This window comes from Lacerta agilis, chromosome 2 (genome assembly GCF_009819535.1).
Source record: "Lacerta agilis isolate rLacAgi1 chromosome 2, rLacAgi1.pri, whole genome shotgun sequence".
NCBI classification, from domain to species: domain Eukaryota; kingdom Metazoa; phylum Chordata; class Lepidosauria; order Squamata; family Lacertidae; genus Lacerta; species Lacerta agilis.
Window position 1 is genome coordinate 76115499 of NC_046313.1, and position 23467 is coordinate 76138965.

Sequence of the window (23467 nt, forward strand, 5' to 3'; positions counted from 1 at the left end):
CATCCACTTCTTATTGTTGCAAGTAAATCTTTAGGAGTCATTGAGATAGTTATACACTGTGCATCATTAAATGTCAAGATATACAGAAAGAGATAAATTTTACATAATGCTATCCTAGAGTAAAAACATACTGCAAATGTGACGGTTGGTGCTTTCTGTAAGCCACGAACAATGTCTACATTATTAAACCACATGTCGTCCACTTCACAGACATTTAGCTAATAGTAATTAATGGACAACGTAAAACTTTGAGAATCAGTTCTTATTAATGCAGTGATAGTTAGACGTTTCTCAAATCATATTTTGTGGATGAGCCATAAGCTGAAAATCTACTTACTGTCAATTAACTGAACATTTCCTAACCCATAAGGTGCCATCTAAAGACATGGTTCATCCAGTGTTTCTCCTCCGTGCTTTGTAGATTGTAGCTTGAAAACTGTAGAGAATGTAATAAGTGGGTGTATATAAAGTGTGACACTATTGAGCCAACCCAGCTTGCAGCTTCATTCCGGGAAAGTTGGACCTGTTGAATTTCTGATACAACTGTTCTAATTCATCTTCATGTACCGGTATATTCCAGGCTTTTCGTTCCATAAATCAGTGGTTGTCAAATTTCTTTGGGCTCTCACTGCCACCCCTCCACCTCTCTCACTCTATTCTGGTCCCTTCCAACTCTATGATTCTACAGCATTGTTGCGGCGCCCCCTGCAGCACGGTGCCCAGTGCAACTGCACTACTCATGCTAGCCTAAAATGGCCTCTGCTTAAACGCCACTGCGCAGTTCAGCAGGTACAGCTCTCATTACAACCCTATAACGAGAGATGCTGCACCTGAGGAACTTCTGTCTTCCTCTAGGTTATTAAATGGTGAAACTCTCTATCCCATTGAGGATATTGGTGAGCATTAGCCCTAATTCCTTTTACACTTACCCACTCCGTTGTTGGAGGAAGTTGCAGGGAGAAGGCTTGCTTCCAATGCACTCTTCTGCTCTTTCACCCCAAGTGGTCGTGCCAAGGAACAATTCAAACATTACTTTGATGGTGTATCTGCTACCTTTTGAATTATGGTGCTGGAGGAGACTCTTGAGAGTCCCATGGACTGCAAGAAGATCAAACCTATCCATTCTCAAGGAAATCGGCCCTGAGTGCTCACTAGAAGGACAGATCCTGAAGTTGAGGCTCCAGTACTTTGGCCACCTCATGAGAAGAGAAGACTCCCTGGAAAAGACGCTGATGTTGGGAAAGATGGAGGGCACAAGGAGAAGGGGACGACAGAGGATGAGATGGTTGGACAGTGTTCTCGAAGCGACTGACATGAGTTTGGCCAAACTGCGGGAGGCAGTGAAGGATAGGCGTGCCTGGCGTGCTCTGGTCCATGGGGTCACGAAGAGTCGGACACGACTGAACGACTGAACAACAACAACAACTGCTACCAATAAATTAAGTCCTGCTCTGATCTACATGGCACCATTTGTATGAAGTGACCCCTATGTGGTTCATGTGATTTAAATAATGACTCATACAGTAATAAAGCTGTGTTTCCTCACATTCATTTCTGATCTCCCAAATGTAGCCCTTAAGACTAATTTAGAGTGCTAATAGTTCCTAAAGAAGGTAAACTACTGGGCATGTATGCATTCTTGTGATAGTTTTTAATGAGACAGGAAGACCTCACAATTTGGCCACTGTCACTAAAGTCCTGGTGTGTATACGTTACCAACTTAAAATGCAGCAAGGTTGTTCCTTCTCTCGATCAAAGCTGTTTTGGGGGAAGATGCATCAAAGCACAGTAAGGTAAAGGTAAAGGACCCCTGGATGGTGTAGTCCAGTCAAAGGCGACTATGGGGTTGCGACGCTCATCTCGCTGCAGGCCGAGGGAGTTGGCGTTTGTCCACAGACAGCTTTCTGGGTCATGTGGCCAGCATGACTAAACCGCTTCTGGCTCAACGGGACACTGTGACGGAAACCAGACCGCATGGAAACGCTGTTTACCTTCCCGCCACAGCGGTAACTATTTATCTACTTGCACTGGCATGCTTTCGAACTGCTAGGTTGGCTGGCAGGAGCTGGGACAGAGCAACAGGAGGCCATCATGCAGATTTGAACCGCCAACCTTCTGATCAGCAAGCCCAAGAGGCTCAGTGGTTTAGACCACAGCGCCACCCACTCCCCAGATCAAAGCACAGTATTTCATAAGAAACAGCAGAGCAAACACAGGATAGATATGGGTTGTGGCTAACGTTATATGTACACCGGTTCCCAAACAAGCAGTGGGGGACACACAGCTGTAGACACATTCATTTAGAAGTAAATCTAATTGGTTTTAAATAAAAGGTTGGAATAGTGATTGGAATAGCAGCTTTAAGGAGTTGTCATATTTCATGCAATTGATTTAAAAATTGTTTTATGTTCTACCCCTTCCTAAAGCCTTAGGTGGGGCATAATAAAGTCATGTTTATGTATCTAACAACTAGGTCCTGTATTTCCAATACATCAGTCTGAAACACACTGCCCAGGATTTAAATGGCAGCCTTTTCCATCACATCTTGAAAGATAGGGCACACACAAGAGCACATTTGAAGTGGCTTGAGGGCGCTACAGCCACAAAGAGAAATGAGCAGCCCTTTCATGCATACACACAAGTTCATTAAGCATGGGGCTCTTTGGAGCCTTACAATCCAGAGGGCTGCATGCACAATACAAAAATTTGTGGGTGTCCAAGACTTCACATAAGCAACCTTCATATACCTATGTGAAGTAGCTTATATTAGGGATATCCCTGGATGATCCTAGTCGATTGCAGGACCTTGATGCCCCCCCCAAAAAAAAGCTCAACAACTCTGGTCAATCCAATGGGTAGATCACTGCTGGGTTTTTTATAGTGGGAGTAGATCACAGTCTCTTGGGAGTTGGACAGCCCTGACTTACATCATGCAACAGATTTTCGTGTACAATTTTTTACATTTCCTTGTATGAGTTCCTTCCATGAAAGTTTCTCTGGATATAATGTGGAAAGGGGTCCCATTAATTTCATCTTGGAATCTGGATGTGAAATAGCAAAAGTCAGTTACATATTCGGGGAAAGGAATTTTCCGTGATCCTGGTGGAATGATCACAACGATTCCCCCAAAGCAAAACAATTTAATTGAACATAATTGCAGAAGAAAATCTTAGGGATAAGAAAGGAAATGCCACAGTGCAGGAACTGAACACACACAAAAAGTAACGGGGGCGTGATTGAAAGCTTGTCTAAAATGTGACTTGATCTTTTTCACTAAGAACCTTCCGAGAGGGAAAGAGTAAGGCAAATGCCAAAAACTAGTTGGACAAAACCTGAAAGCTTTGTGCCTTATCTATGAGAATCAGTCTATGCGTGTCATGCTAGTTTTTACAGTCATAGTCTACAGTCTTGCACTGATAAAATCAAATTTGACAGTAGCACAATATAGAGGTTTAACTGACAGCACACACAGCACATTTGCTAGTCATAACGCCACAGTTTAATGACTGATGCATCAGGGAAGCTAATTCAGATTTTTTTCTGAATGGGATAAAGGAGCATCCAGTTAATACCAACCATGAATTCAAACCATGTGACAAAACTGATGCTACATACCCTGTTCTTGTTCTGCATATTCTGCAAATTGAACTGCAGGAAAAGAGCCACGTTGTACATACATCCGGAGAGAAAATTCATTCTGTATTTTGTACATCCACCAGTAACAACTGAATGCATCCAGCTTGCTACTTTCAGGTCAACAAAGTAATCAGCCTTTATCTGTTAAATAGCCTAACAATTACAAATTGTGTGCCTGTTTTGAGAAAAAGTACAGGTTATAGAATTATACAAGCAGACATAGTATAAATAAAATATTCATATAAAAATAGTCTCTTACAAAATATACTCTTTTATCCTATGGTTCATTTTCCAAAGATGGAAACTTGTCTGGAGTTTTGCATTTATATGTGATGCATTATTTCCAACTGGATTTATGTAATGCTCCTTAAAATAAAATTTAAAAAAAACTGGACATGTTATGCACTGGTATCTAGGTGAAGATGAATATCAGTTTGAGATTCCAGACAACTAGCAGCAAACAGCCAAACAAATTATAAAAGATGCCTGCTTTTGTACTTAACATCTATTATTGCAGAAAAAAACATCCTGCAATTCCAACTAGTAGAAATATCTGAGTAAACAATAATATATACAGCTCAAGGGTGTCCCCTCCTTTCCATATCTACAAAATTATTCCACAAAAAAGCAGGCTATCTAAATGCAAAATGGTTTTTTAAAAATGTCGGTAGAGTCTTTTTAATTAAATAAATTAATATTAGCTTTATCTGGATAAATTGTTAAATATTGCTATTATTATTATGCCCAGATGTCCCAAATCCCTGTGCTAAAATATCTGCAGCACGACAAAAAGGCAGATAAACCAGTGTTTATATGGAAAACATCAACAATCCTACTTGCAGTAGCACATTGTCTGAAAAAAAACGGAAAGACAGAAGGACCAGCAGAAGCTTTTCACAAGTGTAGAAATCCCTAAATCTGCTTAATCCACTCTCTTTAAGTTGAAATTCACACTGGTCCATTGTCACCCCATCCTGTGCAAAGACCATGTTTAAGAATCGTTTGTTCCCCCAGCCCTCTCTTTATGCATGGTGCCTTTCAATCTCTCGCTCATCCAGTCCGAAAGAGCCCCTTGCTTTGGGCTTTTTCCCTTAAGGCAGTCAATAAATTATGTTCTGAAGGCGCAGAATATTTAAGAGCATCTCCCCCCCACTTATTTTTTTGTATTAGGTGACTTGTTTGTTTCTGTTTCCTTTTTAAAAAAAAGTCTGGTGTTGTTTTTGGACTATTTCTCTAAGTCTTTGATGGGTCTCCACATAAGAGTTGATATATTAAGAGGGGAAGATGGGATCCATTTGCTGGTTTTCCTTTCGGAAACAGTGTGGGTCTTTGCTACAGTCGTGTGTAGGTGCACTGAGCTTATGTGCAAAAAAAAATGTGTTTATTCCAAGGCTGTAGGTTCCCCCTCCCAAGCCACACTTTCATTTACAGGTGTACACTTCTGTTCTTTCACTGCACGTATTACATTTAACATAACAGCACCAATGAAATTTACAGTTGCACTGCCACACTCTTGAATACTGATGAGTATTATAACCTCGACCGCAACACATCAGGTCACAGCCATTGGTCTGCTGGGCTGTTTTGTTGCACATTCTGCCCTGTGTTCCCACACTTCCAGTGACAGGGTCCTCTTCACAGTAGTTAGGTGATTTCTCTATGTACACTAAATCTGTATCCATGGGCTTACGGTAGGAGAGTGGTTTCTTTATCTTAAGAAAAGTTGGGCGTTTATTGCGACTTGCCCTCACTGGTTCAACCTGAACGGCTTCATTGTATTTGTCCTTAAGGATGTAGCCCAGCTCCCTGAATTTAGGAAGAGTTGTCCAGCATGTCTTAGTAGTACATGATCCCGACACACCGTGGCACTTGCATTCCAACTTCATGTTCTCTTCAAGGATCTAGAGTGAAAGGAGGAGAGGGTGTTATATTTAAAACCACAAGAGACGATGGAGAAGAAGGGTGGTGTACTTAAATCTGTTTCATAATATGCAATACTAATTTCAAAAGTTCTTTATCTTCATAACTATAATGAAGAACAAATGGTAAAAGCCAGGCCAGGCCTGAAACACACATTGATGCTTATGGAGTCATTTAATCTAAAAATGCAGCAAAGACAGCTTTTGTTGATAAAGGAAACATTGGTCAACCACACCTCTGCTTAAACAAAGGATGGGTTAAATCTTTAAAACCACTTGCAATATAGTGGGCCAGTATAACCAGAGCATTACAGGAATCCTACAGATGGATAACATGCATTTTTTTATAGATGGTGTTGAGGATAATTCTGTACAAGTTTATTTTCCCTTAGTTTTCTAGCTTTACACCTTATGTAGTCATGCTACAAAGGCTACCAACTGGTGTCTTGACCAACGTTTCTGTAGATGAACATGTTGCCCTAATCAAGAGATCCCTTGTAGGGACAGGGATGCATACATAAACAACAAAGAGCCTCATCACACCTTCAAGCAGCTTTTAATAAATAATAATAATAATAATAATAATAATAATAATAATAATAATATTTATACCGCACCCATCTGGCTGGGTTTCTGGCTCGGTCAAGCATTGCAATATGCTTCAAAAGCTCAGCAAAAAGAAATGGGAGACAGGAGCAATCTGACATACATCTATTTTAAAATTGTCGCAGACTGTACTTTTTGCATTTCATGGCCTACTTTTTTTCTTTTCACGTATTTGTGCTTAAATAAACCTGCCAACTGAGGATAGCACTTTAGCATCTAGTCCATGAAGCCTTATATAATAAGTCTTCAAGGTGCTATAAGACTCCCTTTTGTTTTTACTACAATAGTCGAACATAGTTACATCCTCTGAAAATTAAATCTCTCTGTTCCAGGTGGTATAACTTACCCTGAAATTTAAATGCTGTTGTTTTGTATTCTAGCTAGCCATGTGGCTTTGTTCAGAGCAGTCTACACTTTTACAGTGCCCAAGTTCCAATTCAGCCCATGAACAGACAGTGACCACAGAGGGAATAAACAGCTCCATTGGAAAGAGCTGAGTAAGCTGCTGCAATGGATCAACAGCTGAAAGGACTTGTGACATGTGTTGAGCTTGCTGTTCTCTGCGATGTATCTTGATGCCAGCTGGAACCAGCTTTGAGACCTTTCTCATCTAAAAATGGGGCTGGGCACATGTTGCCATGCCCAAGTTTTCATTCATATCAAAGTGCGAGTCAGTCTATCTTTTTAAGGTAAAGGTAAAGGGGCCCCTGACCATCAGGTCCAGTCGTGTCCGACTCTGGGGTTGCGGCGCTCATCTCGCTCTATAGGCCGAGGGAGCTGGCGTTTGTCCGCAGACAGCTTCCAGGTCATGTGGCCAGCATGACAAAGCCACTTCTGGCGAACCAGAGCAGCGCACGGAAACGCCATTTACCTTTCCACTGGAGCGGTCCCTATTTATCTACTTACACTTTGATGTGCTTTTGAACTGCTAGGTGGGCAGGAGCTGGAACCAAGCAACGGGAGCTCACCCCATGGCAGGGATTCGAACCGTCGACCTTCTGATCAGCAAGCCCTAGGCTTTGTGGTTTAACCCACAGCGCCACCTGGGTCCCACCAATCTTTTTTAGGGACGGGTTAACCTAGCAGTTTGAAAGCATGTCAAAGTGCAAGTAGATAAATAGGTACTACTCCAGCGGGAAGGTAAACTGTGTTTCTGTGTGCTGCTCCGGTTCGCCAGGAGCGGCTTAGTCATGCTGGCCACATGACCCGGAAGCTGTATGCCGGCTCCCTCGGCCAGTAAAGCAAGATGAGCACTGCAACCTCAGAGTTGTCCACGACTGGACCTAATGGTCAGGAGTCCCTTTACCTTTACCTTTATAACTTCGAACCAGATTTCGCATCTAGGGATTTCTGGTTAGAGGAGCTCAACTAAGTAAGTAGGAATGGGAGAGATTATTGCCTGGCACCCTGAAGATCTACCAGCAGGCAAGTGTAGTAAGTTCCTTTGTAGAGGGCAGCTTCTCACATCTAACTTATGTTTGTTCTCAAAGCTCACTGTAATTGTTTCAAAAACACATGCTTCCCAGTCTAGCACTAGTTCCCCTTTTCATTTACCCCTCCAGTTTTGAAGTCCTGATGTCTTCAGTGAAAACATTCCTCTCCTCTTTCCACCCCCCACCTCTTCATTGTTAATATTGTCTGATAAACAATATAACAACTTTAACAAACCTTGGCATATTAGTATTCTTGTCACATTACACAAGTTCCTCTCGGGTTCCTGTCCTCTTTTTTCAAAGTCTTGGTAATATGCAAGATTAAAGAACTAACCTAGATTACTGGTTTCCAGGCAGGTCCCAGTCCCAGTTAGCAATAGCCAAAATATACTCAAAAACTCCTGAAATACAACTTACACTGTTTCAGTTGTCTTTGTTACCATCACCACCACAGGGTTAGCTGTGTTATCCTGTTGCAGCAAAAGCAACAGAGTATTGTGGCACCTTAAAGACTTAACACATTTAATATGGCATAAAATGTTTGTCAGCCAGAGTCCACGAATGCTTGGCCCATAATAAATGTGTTGGTCTTTAAAATGCTTCAAGGCTCGTTATTGTTATGCTTTTCTATTGTATCTTTCAGTGAACAAAGTGCCTTCCTGCCACCCTTTGACACAGGCTAGTCTGAGAGACACTGACTTGCTTAAGGTTACCAAGTGACCTTCATGACTGAACAGGAATGTTAAGCTGCATTTTGACCCAAATCCAAACCCAGCACCCTATTATTGCTATCTTCATGGTCCAGCAGAGCCTGAAAGGCTGGACTAGTTTGCCACAGGTAATAGTTCAAATTATACCAGCATATAATAATAAACACAGCAAGATGTGCAGTCTTCAAATTGCAAGCTTACACACACACACACACACGCGCACACACACACACAGTTTCAGCAGCAAACCTGTGGCTTGAAAGCAAAAGGTTTAGACTATTCTAAATGCTGATATAGGCAGTCTTTTTAACCTTGCCCACATTTTCTCTAAGCCTCTGGGATGAATTGATGGCACTTGTTAATCTGTCCATCTCTCTCTTCTCCCCCCCCCCTCAACTAATTAGCATCAAAAATTTGGGTGTGTGCACTGTGTATGATCTATAAGTAGTCAAAACTGAACTATGGTATTCTATACTTAAACATAATGCATAACAATTCCACACTATTTCTGATCACCATTCAGAACATACAATCTAGAGTTTAAACCCTTGATTTCTTCTCTTCTGTTGCATTCTCTAGTGTACTACACTTCCACCAAGGAAAAATACATTCTGGGGATGGCGCATACATGCAAAAATGTGTATACCCAAACCACCCCCTTGGAACTGCCCCTTACTTTCCAAACAAGCCAGAGAGCTTTTAAGTTTTGGGAGGCTCTCGCAAGATCTTGCAGGGCCATCTGAGCTTCCACAAGATTTCTCAACAGCTTCCCCAAGCCCAGTAAGCAAGTGAGAGAGCTTAAAAGTGTTTTCCACATTGGGAAAACCCAGAGCATAGGAGCTTTCAAGATCGCCAGCTTTCAACCATGTAAGGTTGAAATGGTGCAAATTAACTGCACGCAAGACACGATTGTACTGTACATGCAAATTCCCCTCAACTGAAAGCAAATCCACGTACTTTAGGGCCTGTCTGTTAACGTCAGTTTTCGTGGACAGGTAAGAGCCACTTTGGCCAAAATGGGAGTGGTGTAAATGACCACGTTGTGGCTTAACTAATGAAGAGACTCCAGCCTCCTCAACAGCGAGGAAGCCATGCAGCCATATTTTGCCTTCTCTGTGCGGTTTAGGGGAGTTTGAAGCTGAAAGGGCAAAGCTACACATCAGAATAAAAAATTCCCTTAAAAGTGGTGATGATGACACACTTGGCTAACATTACCACTTTCCCCAAGGAGGAGAGAACCATCAAATATTTTGTTGAAACTGGCCATCCAGGATTTCAGGACGCCTTTGACACAATTATCCCCATCCTCCTAAATTTAGGTATGACTATGGTTTTCAACTGGAGTTCATCCTACTTGACCGATTGACTGACTGATTGATTTATTGATTTATTAAGGTGTTTTTATTCTGTATTTCACCACAACCATCATATGGAAAATAAAATACAACAAAACATAATACATAATAAAGTCATTAAAACCAATTCACACAAAATTAGTTGTAGTACTGCTACTACTAATAATAATAATAATTTTATTTGTTTATACCCCGCCCATCTGGCTGGGTTTCCCCAGCCACTCTGGGCGGCTTCCAGCAAAAAACAACAACAACAACAACAAAAACAGTGCTGCTTTCAGACGTTTTCTAAATGTTCCCAATGCCCCTGAACTTGCAATAATTCATTATAAGAAGCCTATGGGTTGTTTTTTCCCTTTGCTATTTGCCTGTGTCATTTGACAAGAGAAAACAAGTAAAGGGATGTTTTAATGTGTTGTTTGTATTTGTTGTTAACTGGATTTCTTACCCACCCTTCACTATAAGGTCCCAGAGCAGGTTACAACAATATAAACATGCAAGATTGAGATCAGTTGAAACCATTTACAATCAGAATAATATCGAGGGATATACAGTAGATAGATGTCAATATCAGGTGTCAACGACCAGGGTAAAGACGCATGTCTTCAATAGGTTTGAATCAAGAAATGCACTCAGTACTGTTCTGCTTATACTTGGGGAGGGGTGAGGAGGTGATTTTTGCCAATTCCTCCACCCTCTACAGCCCCCTGTGTATCCTGCAAAGCTTCTCAAGGGTTGAAGGATCCTCTAGGACAGCCTTTATCAACCTTGGGTCCCCAGATGTTGTTGGACTACAACTCCCATCATCCCTGACCACTAGTCTTGCTAGCTAGGGTTGATGGGAGTTGTAGGCCAAAAACATCTGGGGACCCAAGGTTGAGTACCACTGCTCTAGGACAACATGGAAAGTGATGCTGTGGGCTGGAGTGGGAACTATCAAAACCACTCCCTTTCTGTGAGGAACCTCTGCTGGTTCCCAGTTTCCTCTGTTAATTGAAGGAGCAAGTCCGGATCCAACCCATTACATTTATGGATACAGCATAAATTAGAAATTGAAGTTGCATTTAACTTTTAATAGGAATAGATTTGTTCCTCCAAAACCAGCTTTCAAGTTCTTAATATATTATTGCTACTGTTTGTTACTTAAGCTTGATTTATCTTTAAGCTGCTTTCTGTAATTAAAAGCTACTGCTTTGATAGTTTGTATTTAAGTCATCTTCTTCCACCGACACCAATATATACATCTATCATAGATGAATCATCACATATTGCTAATAGTTTTCAGCTATGTAAACAACTTCTAGAAAAAAGGTGAAGAGTTGTCTGCTATTACATACCCACTAAGGCTGAAGTAAAAGCCAACAGGCTTATCAAAAGCAATTTTCTGACCAATCAGAATAGAAAGCCTGTGAAAATAAATTACTGAAGAAGTTGTAAATCCTTTTCGTTGGATATATTTTATGTTGGACAAACACACCATTATATGGATGTCTTCCCAAAGATGAATCATGAGTTGCTTACTTGGAAATGAACCTCGAAGAAATCAATGGGACTAACTTCTGAATAAACATAATTGGGGGAAAGTGTGTGTTTTAAGACTTAAATGTTAAGGAGACTTTAATTGCTGTGATTCTTCTGAGAAAATTCCATCTGCAACTGCAAAATTGAAATAGCATCCTAATTCCATTTTATTTTATTTTATGGAGAGTCCTTAAAAAGGCAAAGGTCGTGGATCTATATGTCTAGGGCAGGCATAGGCAACCTTCGGCTCTCCAGATGTTTCAGACTACAATTCCCATCATCCCTGACCACTGGTCCTGTTAGCTAGGGATCATGGGAGTTGTAGGCCAAAACATCTGGAGAGCCAAAGGTTGCCTATGCCTGGTCTAGGGGATAACATAGCCATTAGCATCTTTGACATTTGGTTTGTCTCCTCAGAGATATAAGTGGCTAGATGGGAGACTTCAAATAAACCTCTGGCTATGCAAGCAGTTCTCCAACATACACATGCCTACAGCTCCTTTGGAATGTAGCCATGAAACTCAAAAGGTTTGAAAGCAAAGATCAGCAATGCTAATCAAACAACAGCAAAGTGAAGGGGAGAAAAACAATTTTAAATGGCGAGATTAACACCTGAGCTTCAAGGCCTAGGTGGCTTTGCTGCTGATACCATAATATCACTTGATTCCAGAGGTATCAGAGCAGCCTCAGTCAGTTTTTAATTATTCAACAGTAGGATGTTCTTCTAGACTTCCTGGAGTCTATGGTAATTTTCAAAAGTTCCAGACACGTGAGGGCATTGAAAGCTTCTTTTCTTTTTCTTTTTCTTTTTTTGCTGGCATTACTTGAGATAGCTGAGTGCTACAGCACATATTTTTGGTTACCATGGTTGTACATCAGATTTTTTTCCCTCTATTCAAAGCTTCTTGACTTCAAGGCCAAACTAAGAATGGCACATGTAGAAGAAGAAAAATCTTTCTCCTTGAGGTGCCATCTCCACAAATGCACAACACATCAGCAAAGAGAACCGCACGCTGTCTCTCGCTCGCTTTCCCCATTGTTAAAATGGTATACACAAACACCCTAGCAGTTTGCCATGGAAATTAGAAGCACAATTCTAATGAGGAAAGATGGAGGACAAAAATATCATTGTTGATGGAGGTAACTTGCGACGACTGGCAAATAAAGAATGTTACAGGTAGGTAGCCGTGTTGGTCTGCCATAGTCAAAACAAAATAAAAAATAAAAAATTCCTTCCAGTAGCACCTTAGGGACCAACTAAGCTTGTTCTTGGTATGAGCTTTCGTGTGCATCTGAAGAAGTGTGCATGCACACGAAAACTCATACCAGGAACAAACTTAGTTGGTCTCTAAGGTGCTACTGGAAGGATTTTTTTTTAATTTTTTTTTAAATAAAGAATGATCAGTATTCCTGGAAGGACAAAATAATAAGTGCATTACATTCACTTGCAAAACCAATACAGGTATTTCGAGTTCTGGGAGTGGAACTTGAAAATGCAGGGGTACCCATTGCTCTACCTGTAGAGTCATTTTGAAATTATTTGAAAGTCAGTCCATTTATTTGAACTTTAGGTTTACCCAGTGCTTTTTTCCTATTAAAAAGGTGCCAGTATTCACCATGAAGTTGTTACAGTAAGTGCCACACTTTTAACCAGTGCTTTTCTTCTAGAAAAAAGGTTGCCAGTACTTACATACACTTGAGTACCGCCAGAAAAAAAGCATGAGGTTTACCTTTTCCTTTTTTATCTTGATTTGTTCTGCTGCTGCTGCTACTACTACTACTACTACTACTAATAATAATAATAATAATAAAATTTTATTTATACCCCACCCTCACCGGCCAGAACTGGGCTCAGGGTGGCTAACACCAATAAAATTACAATAAAATGTAAAAGAAAAAGAAAAAACAGTTAATTAAAATATGGGTTAAAATACAATTTAAAATGTAGCCTCATTTTAGTAGTAGCCCGTAAATCAAAACCATAAGGGGAGGGAAACATAAGGGCCAGACTGAGTCCAAACCAAAGGCCAGGCGGATCAGCTCCATCTTTCAGGCCATGCGGAAAGATGTCAAATCCCGCAGAGCCCTGGTCTCTTGTGACAGAGCGTTCCACCAAGTCAGGGCCAGTACTGAAAAGGCCCTGGCCCTAGTTGAGACCAATCTAACCACCTTGCGGCTCAGGAGCTCCAAAGCTCCTCGGTAAACCAGGGGCCCCGGTTTCGGCGGGGTCGCAGAGGGCGCTTAGATGCAATCTCATTGGTGGCTGCCAAGAGCCGGTTATTCCAGTTCTCGACAAGCTCATCTAGTGAGCCGCCAGGGGGAGCAGGGTCCCGCAAGGCCTGATGAAATCCAGCAGGATCCATCAGCCTTTGCGGGCGAGCCCAAATAGGCTTGCCACCCAAGCGGGGTGGGGGCGGGAAGTCAATCCTGGCTTTCAGAGCGTAGTGATCAGACCATGGCACTTCCACAAGTGAGGAGATGATCACATCTATACCCTCACCAAAGATCAAATCCAGCGTGTGGCCTGTTGGTGTGTGGGACTCAAAACAAACTGGGAGAGCCCTAATGTCGCCATGGAATACACCAGGTCCAGAACCCTTGAGGAGGGGGTGGCATCAGCATGGAGGTTGAGGTCCTCCAAAACCAGTAGGTTAGGGAACTCCAAGCCCCAGCCTGCCACCACATCCAACAGGGTGGCTGCTGGTGCACTAGGTGGTCAGTACATCAGCCAGACAGCCAAGCTCTCCTTGGTGCCCCACACTAGGCCAACACATTCAATGCCGGAGATTGATGGTGATGGCAGAGCCCTGAAAGAGCAATCCTCCCAGATTAACAATGCTACCCCTCCCCCCCCCGACTGCAACTGGTGGAGGTCAGAGAAACCCAGGGGTGTTATCTCATGCAGGGCGACTACTTCGCCTTCACGCACCCAGGTCTCCGTCACACAAGCCAGGTCAACCCCCAGCGAGATAAAAAAAGTCTTGCATGGTGGCGGTTTTACTAAGACTTGTGAAGCTAAATTGCACAGGAGTCCTCATCTTGACCCACAGGTTTATAGAGCAGAGAAATGTAACCTGACTCGGTCAGTAGAGCATGAGACTCAATCTCAGGGTCATGGGCTTGAACCCCACGTTGGGCAAAAGAGTCCTGCATTGCAAGGGGTTGGACCAGATGACCCTCATGGCCAGGGCCATAGGAAGGGGGGCGGGGGCAGTGCCAGGAGCCATCATGGAGGGTGTGACAAATGATCAAGGAACAATTACTGCCCTACAAGGGTTGTTCATAAAAAAAACTTTTAAAAAAAAATGCCTGCTCCAAAGGTCTTATCTTACTACACTAGGGATTTTATAGCTATATCTGAAATTTCGTGCATATCAGTTAATATCTTGACCCTCCTCCACAAAAATAGTTGTTTACTTGGCCGTTTTCCTATGTCGTGAAGGCTGAAATTTCAATTAAGTGGAGCAGGGTCAAGATATTAACTGATATGCATGAAATTTAAGATATAGGTATATAATCCCTAGTTTAGTAAGATAAGACCTTTGGAGCAGACTTTTTTTTTTATAAAAAAAAGGTTTTTTTATGAACCGCCCTACCCTCCGCTGGGCTCCCCCCCCCCCACACCTCCAGTCTCTGTTGTTGTGTCTTTATCCGTTGTGTGTCCTGGTTGAGGGGGGAAAACAGAAGAAGGGTGGCCATCAGTCAGGGATGATATAGTTGTCAAAATTTATCTTTCCCCCACCTCCAGTATCCATTGTTGTGTCTTTATCTGTTGGGTGTCCTGGCTGAGGGGGAAAAACAGAAGACGGATGGCCATCAGTCAGGGATGGTCTAGTTGAGATTCCTGCACTGCCCCAGGGGTTTGGCTAGATGACCCTCAGGGGTCCCTTCCAACTCTACAATTCTCTGGTGCAGGCTTGTGCAGAGTTTTAGGTACAAGTTGGATGCAAGTGGTGCACAGGATTGCAGCCCATCTTATGCACTGTCGGCTTGGGAATAAGTCCCACTGATCATGATGAGACTGGATTGCTGCTGTACAGTCCTGTTTTTTAAATAATTGTTTTCCTTTTCAGATAATACAGAGCATGGTGAAATCACAATAAATAAAACCTCCCCTTCAGTAGTTTCAAGCACTACTACAGGTTCCACATAATATCTGTACTGCATTGTTTAATGTGACAGCACCTGCACTTTGGAACTCCCCGCCTATTGCAACAAAGCAAGTGCCTTTGCTGGACTCTTTTTGGGCACCTGCTAAAAGCATTTTTCTTTAGGCAAGTTACAGGTAGGTAGCTGTGTTGGTCTGCCATAGTCAAAACAAAATAATAAATAATATTTTTTTGAAATTTTGTTCTTTAGGCAAGCATACCTAGATGCTTAGGAAGTTGAAGTAATTTTAATTTTAATATTTTAGCTTTTGTATGTTTCAAGGTAGGATTGTTAATTTTTCTTGATTTTACTGCTGTAGGTTTTTTTGTTTGCTTGCTTCTTTTGGTAAGCCACTTTGCAGATTTTTAAAAAAATAAATTTTATTAAATAAACAAACAATAAATATAAATAAAATAACACAAGCCAAAACACAATCCTTCCTGTAGATTTAAGTATCTGTCCATAGTCGCCTACTTGTTATCAGAGGCCCAGAATCCACATTCCTTTGTAAGAAAATATGAAATAACGTAAAACCATTTTTGCAGGCAAAAAAAATAAAAATCAATGGGTGTGTGTGTGACAAGATATTTTCCGCACTGGGTACCACTTGACCTTCCTACGCCTCTGCTCATGGCCCCTTCTATAATTCCATGACAAAACGTGTTCATGCCTTGCATGCAAAAGGTCCGCAGTTCAATCTATGGCACCTCCAAGTATGGCTGGAAAAGACTTCTAGTTGAAACCCTGGTGAGCATCTCTGTCAGTTGAACAGGTAATACCGAGCTTTGTGGATCAATGGTCTAATACAGCGTGAGGCTGCTTCTATGTTCAGCCACTCTCACACAAGCTTCTTCCATTGACCTTGCCTTTTTTCATCTCCTTTCAAATCAGTTCCTATTTCAGCGTATTCGTTTTGTGACTTATGATCTCATCTCGAACAGCTATGTAAGGCTTCATTCTTTGTTGTATTTGCTCCGAACTCTTTTATACCACGGATTTCTACTCGATTGCTGAAGGAAAAGCAAAGTGCTCCCTCCCTGTGCAGGACATGATAGGATTACTAAGTCAGCACACCTATGTCCCTCTGTTGAAGAGACACATCAAATAAAAAGCCACCTTGATATGCCCTTGGTTGCAGGAGCCTTCTAATGCAGCCTGTGTCATGATTTATAACAATGACTCATAACACGGTGTTATATTTAATATGATGTAATGCTGATGCAAAATGCCATTCGGTGAATTTCAATGTCACGAAAGAGAGAGCGGGAACACAATTCAATAATTTGCTTTCCACTTGGAACCAAAATGTTGTTCCTTGAAAGGTACTGGCTCTTTCTTAAACCCTATCTTATTCTACAGTAACACTGTCTGAAAAAATGCCGTGTTGGTCTGCCATAGTCGAAACAAAATAGGAAATTCTTTCCAGTAGCACCTTAGAGACCAACTGAGTTTGTTCTTGGTATGAGCTTTCGTGTGCATGCACACTACGAAAGCTCATACCAAGAACAAACTCAGTTGGTCTCTAAGGTGCTACTGGAAAGAATTTCCTATTTTGTTTTGAAAAAATGCATTTCTGTTTTTCTCTAATAACTGACAGACTTTCCCCGCTACACTCACATGGCCTCAGTCAAAAAGAAGTTGAATTTGCTAAAGCTAATGCATGAGCATTTCTCAACCACAGCAGGACTTTCAAACAACCACCTTGTGGCAGAGAACCTCTTCATCACCCATCATTCTACTCCACTGCCATTTATATGTTCCCATAAAATACCCCAACCCAAGGAGGCTGACAATTTTTTAAAAAAAATAGAATACAGAATATAATGAATTCATGTTACAACAACAGCAAAAAAACCATAATGAAACTATATAAAATTATAAAAGAAGAGTTTTTTTAAAATCAGGAAAATGGCAACTAATTAAAAACATGATTGCATTTTTAAAAATACAAAGCGTAGCAAAGAGCAGCAGAGAATCATGAGGTGATATCCAACTTTCTCAGAGAAGATCCACCAAAATCAACAGACATACATGACTTAAGTCTATTGATTTCAGTTTGTCTGCTCCAAGTATGGCTGCTTGATATAGTCCACGGTCATTCTGCTGTCTTGGAGTTTGCTTATAATAAAGTTTTGGTGTTATGGTAATGATGAGCTATGTGTTTACATGCTCCACGGGCCCTCACTCAATTAACTAGCTACTTTCTTTTTAATGTAAATCATGGCTTCCCATTACATTCCAACGAGGCTTTGTGCTAAAGCGTGCTAATCATTCCTCAGCATCTATGAAATTATATTAAAAGTGCATTAAAGGCATCTTATCTCTCTTCTTTTTTTAAAGTATTTTTTTAATTGAAGATTTTCTTGATTTACAAAGGTGTGTGCAATGTCTCTCTCCTATATTTTCCATGTAACATTTTTACAAATCAGTTTCGTTTGTTAAGACATTAGGAAGAAAAGGAGGAAAGAGGTGGAAGGGATAAGGAGATGGGTGGTGTGGGGTGACGATAGTAGAGTCACTCTGATGAAGTACTCCCAAATATCAGTGTTGATGGAGAACACAATTCCCTATGTGTCCTAAGTCAAATATGTTGTAAGGGAGCAATCCTAAGCTTTTGGGGAGGGCAGCTAGGACAATGTTGGATACTGCAGATCTCCATTCCCATGGTCAGAAATGGAGGTTCACAGTTGGATGGAAAGGTCCAAGGATGAAGGTCTGCCCAGTGTGCAGCCAGAAAGACCCACATTTACTGATCCAGCCTCGGAGTTCCACTGACTCGAAAGTTCCCTACATCTCCAGAACCAGCAAGGGAAAGGGGGAAAATAGTAATAAAAACAAAACTGTCCACCTCACCATCTGCTGTAGTCTGTGCAAGTCCAGTCCTCTGCTGTGGACTTTATCCTGCCAGCCTACATAAGACTATTTTGTCTAATAATCAAGAATTTGGTAGACGTTCTAGGATATTGGTCTTCTGGTGGGTTACAATAAAGTTAAACTGAGTATTTTTATTATGTAGATTTTGCAAGTATGAGGTCAACTCCACATATTAGGTGTCCCCTAGCAAACGCTTAAATTATGTGAGGATATATTTATACCACATGAAATAGCATCATTCGACACTTCTATCAATTTCTCTACCTCTCTGTAGACCTTCAGTAATACCATCCGGTCCAGTGTTGGAATACAACACCAATAGATTGCCAACAACTCCAAACAGCTCAGCAGTTCTACCCACCCAAGGCATGCAGGGAAATATCTCCACATCAAAACAGTTTCTTTGCCTGCTGCGGAAATGGCAGGTGGCCAAAGTCACCACATACCCTATCCCTTCAGATAATACCCTCAATAAAATGAAAGCTTTCATGATCAGATTGTTGGGTGCATATGGAGTGCCCAAGAGCCAGTTCTGCCATGATGTTTTACATCTCCAGGATGCCTTTGGAATGGATCCTCTGAACACTAACACTAACCCTAACCCAAAACTGAATTGGAATCTATATGAATAGTGCCATCAGCTAATCTGTGGATTCACAATGCTGCACTAAAACTTGCACTAGCTAACAGAAACAACAATATAGGTCTGTTTACACAACTCCACTGCCACCACCACAATAGATTAGCAAGTGCATGACAGGAAGTGAAATTGTCTTCACTGGTGCATTGCCAATGCACTTGTTAACTATGTCCACTAGTGACTGCACATTCATCAACAGAATGAAAAGTTCCCCTATATATGCTCTATGCGTGTGACTTTTTTTTTTTTACACTATTAGCAAATGTGTGCACTGGGGCATGTGACCAGCTGGTACAAAAGCATATGGAGCACAGTCAGCTGATACAGTACTGCTCCCTTGTCACATGTTCACTGAATCTGTGCGTGAGGATGATGCATACAGTCTTTATGATCAACTCTGGTGTGCAAGATTAAGGGAAGAGCACACCACGATACTTTGCACACACATGTTTATAAAGAATCACTTGTTCCACTTAACTCTGACTCTGAATGCCCGGGGTAGTGCCAAGGTCAAGTGCATATGGAAATTCTGGGAAATGAAATTCTACTTGCCTACATAAATATTCTTTAGCAAACATATGTTACACTCCATGGATCACAGAACAAAACCCAGAGCACAAAGGAGGCACATCAACATTCTCACGCAGAGAAACTGAAATACGCAACATAAATAAGGCCTTTTAAATTCAATTTGCAACTATATTTTAGCTACATTTGCAGCTTTGAATATGACATCGTTTGTGGAGGTAGGATAGTGAAGATCTCAAGTGCCTTGAAATGCATTGTTCTGTCATCCAAAATATAATTGTTGCATGATCCTACCCTGAGACATACATGCAGGGACAGCCATTGGGTGAGAGTGTGAGAGTGTAAAGCTATAGTTCAGAAGGATGTGTGGATCCAGAATTGGCCTCCACATTCACTTATGGACTCACTGTTTACAAATGATTGTCAAAGAAGAAGAAGATAGTTTAGATGAAACAGAGAGGGGGGAAACATTTCCTGTCACCGCCAGCAGCATCGCATTCAAAGTCATTCTGAGTACCGTGATATTTTTGCTTCCATATTTCAGAAACCAGGTGGAACACAATCATTAATGTACAAAGCTGGAAATACCATGAACGTCTCATTCATCCCCAGTGTTTACTTTATTAAATAATTTGTGCCAACCACAAAAGAAAATCTGCACACCATTTTAAAGGCATTTTTCTTGCCAATTGGGTTGGCGGGGAGAATTACCCAGGTGCCATATAGTAGTATGGTTTAATTGCTAGGCTTAATTATGTTTAATTGGTGCAAGAGACATGGCCCTTCAGATTAACGAACAGCACAGGCAGACTATGATGAGTCTTCACACTTCAAAGAGTTTAAAACCAGGTTCCTGATCCAATGTTCAGGAGCAGTTATTAAAACTACTTTAAACCAGGAGAACCACAAATGTGGTAAATGAAAATGCTTAAAATGCATTCATATTTTGCCTTTGGAACCAGCTTTCAGGGAGATCAGCTCTGAATACAAAGGTCAGACCAAGGTGTTTGGGCCACAAAAATAAGTCTATAATTCAAGCCCCCTTTGTGCTGGGTGTATCTCTGTGTGTGGATTGGATGGAGGTGGGCATTTGCAAAGCCCTGCTGACTTTCACCTGCAAAGTGACACTAGTGAAAAACCCAAAACAGGGTGCTGCAAGAGTGAGATGGGACTGGAAGAATAGAAGCTGCAGCCACACCCTCTTTTTCCTGCCATTCAACTGACTTGCCAGAGGGACATCACAATTTACATAAGATTGGACTTTGCCCTGAGAGCAATGGGTTGCCCACTTCTGAACTAGAGACAGAAACAAACAAGAGGTTTCTGGGCAAGTACAGATACTGACCTGAGAATGTGCATGTTTCCCAGAGAATCTGTAAAATGCAGCTCACATATGCACATTCCCTAAGGCCTGTTGCTGATGATGGATCTTGCCTGGGGGATGTACAAAAACCTGTTGACATATGCACATTACTCAAGGCCTATTGTAGACTAAGCAGTTATATTGAACAGGAAATGTGTGTGTTACATGTACATGATCCATGAGATGTGGTGTATGTGCACAATGACCAGTTGTTATGCACATTAACCACTCTACTCACAGCATCTCTAACATACACATGGGTGTGGAGAGAGAGAAATGTGAGGTCAGATGGAAATGAAATTGGGGGGGGGGAGGAGTCCTGTAGCAAATACATTAAAACTGAAATGTGTGCTAAATAAACACAGTGACCATTTACAACAGCAGCAATTGATTAAACAAACATCTTAGCACTGCTTGATTCATGAGCTTTCCCATGTGCTTCCATTCCACATTTTGCTGTTGGGAGTTGAATCCTATACATGCCTATTCAGGAGTAGCTGAACTACGTACCGGTAGCTGCAGAATTGCAAACTGAGGGTCCCAACCCTTTATTTTACCACATTAGCTGCATTAGTGATTGAAAGCTATTTGCACTGCAGCCTCATCCATTCAGTTTTGAATCCCTTCCAGATGAGGCCAGAAAAAAAGCACAAAGTAAATACTGTCAGTGACAAAAGAGTCAAATGAGGGTAAGGCTTTCCTGAATAGTATTTTAGCTCTCTGAAATTTATCAGAGCTATTATGTACAGAATCGGTTAAGCAGCAATATCCATCATTAGGAAATTTGTTTTCTGAAATCTAACATTTTGTAAACAGCAAATCCAACTCCTTGTCAGCTGTAATATAGCTCAGGCAACATATGCTGACTGTGGTGTTTTTAAAAAGCGATAACTAATTTGGTGCCTTCTCCAATTCCCATCAGTCCCAGCCAGCATGGGAGAAGATAGGCATAGTCCAACAGCATGTGAAGGGCACCAAGTCAGGTCCTCAAAGTGTCCCTATTTTCCAGGGACAGTTCCAAATTTACAGAAGCCATCCCGGTTTCTGATTTGATCCTGGAATGTCCCACTTTTCCTTAGGACATCCCTATTTTCAGCAGAGAAATGTTGGAGGGTATGGAGTTACACAAGCCCCAAACCAAGGAGATAAATAACTATACAACCTTTAGAAGACATCTGAAGGTAGTCCTTTATATGGAATGTTTTTAATGTTTAATGTTTTATTATGTTTTTATATATGTTGGAAGCCACCTAGAGTGGCCGGGGCAATCCAATCAGATGGGTGGGGTATAAATAATAAAATTATTGTTATTATTGTGGAATAGGACATCCCTATTTTCATTGGAGAAATGTTGGAGGGTATGCCATGTTGACCAACCTAGATGGTCATTCAGGAGAGGCATCCTGGATTACTGAACTTCTCCAAAAAGGAAACCTCTTTAAGTCCCATCATACCAAAGTTACCTATTTTCTAAAGATGCAGAGGTAGACATTTTTGCAAGCAAATGGCATTGCAAAAATATGGGATTCACTCCTTCTAGAAAAGGTAATCTGGCAGAGTCAAAACCAAGAAGGATTCCTGCAACAGAGTTGCCTCTCACTCACCCCCAGGAAAGGAAGCAGTATTAGGACAGGAAGTAAGTATGCAATTAATTGGTTCTGTGTGATCTGCTGGATTCAAATGTTACCAAAGCAGAGTAAGAATTGAGTTCTTACCACACCTGTAGTGTGAAGGCTAGCCAAAGGTGCTGCCACATGGTGGGAGTTGCCAAGCAATCTAGATTACAGCGTTCATCATTTCCCTCTGTTTATTCCCTACAGTACTTGCTTTCTATAAAAAGCAAGGGTGGACCTTTGTATACCCCAGATACCCCAAATAAATAATGAGGTGGCCATATGCAATCCAGAAACTTTTAAATGCTAAAACACAATTTGCTCAATTTTGTTCTTTCTTCCTATTTTATGACTGTAAAGCATTGAGATGCGGTAAACCTCTGACTGGCTGCTACTCTTGTGAAGTGCAAGTTTGCATACCTTGTGGACCAGCAAGTGACATTGGCTTCAAAGCATATGCACACAAATGTTGCTGTAGACCTGAGGTGGCCATATTCAGAGGTGAGCAAAGGTGCCTACCTTTCGCCCCGCCTCGTTGTTGTGCAAATTCATGAGCGTCCTTGCATTCTGCTTAATCTCCCTTGCGTCCACAAACACTTTGGCGAATCCTATCCCATATCGGATGTCTGCAGAGCAGCCTCCCCATTTCCATCCTTCGTCTTTGTGGTACTGTCCCTGTTTTTCCTTGTCGCAGCCACAGTCGCTCAGGTTCCCCTGGGTGCAGGCAGCAGTGATCGCATGCGCTACTCCAGCAGCAATGATGGCGTAGGTGAACGCTGCTTCTCTACTACCTGAAATTAGGATACATTTCTCAGTAAAGGATAGAACATTTGGAAGAAAAGGGGTGGGGGTGGAAGAGGGTGGAAGAAAACTGTGCAAGTCCATGCAGTGGAAATGCTTCAAGGTTATTATTAGACATGCTGTAAATATGCAGGCATAAGCATTTCTTGACATTTCAAAGTCCTGGTCTTTTGTTGATGTTCAGGCACTCCCAACAGAATCAATACACATGCTGTAGTGAAGGCAGTGCATTTTGCCATGTCCATAAAGGTAAAGTTACCAAACCCAAAGCAAATCAATCAGTGCTTAATGATGCAGGTAAGACTGCTGTATCAGAGTG

General features: G+C 41.6%; 1 protein-coding gene across 3 annotated transcripts in view; it reads right to left on the bottom strand.

The window, feature by feature from the left end:
* Positions 1-3481: 3481 nt before the first annotated feature.
* The window catches only part of WNT7A (Wnt family member 7A), a 53146-nt gene continuing 33160 nt past the window's right edge, over positions 3482-23467 (bottom strand). For all 3 annotated transcript variants that reach the window (XM_033140857.1, XM_033140858.1, XM_033140860.1), the window contains exons 3-4: positions 22867-23138; positions 3482-5537 (exon numbers count right to left, since the gene is read on the bottom strand). In XM_033140857.1, coding sequence (XP_032996748.1) covers positions 5058-5537; positions 22867-23138 — 752 coding nt within the window. In that variant the 3' untranslated portion in view covers positions 3482-5057. The remainder of the gene's footprint in view (positions 5538-22866; positions 23139-23467) is intronic.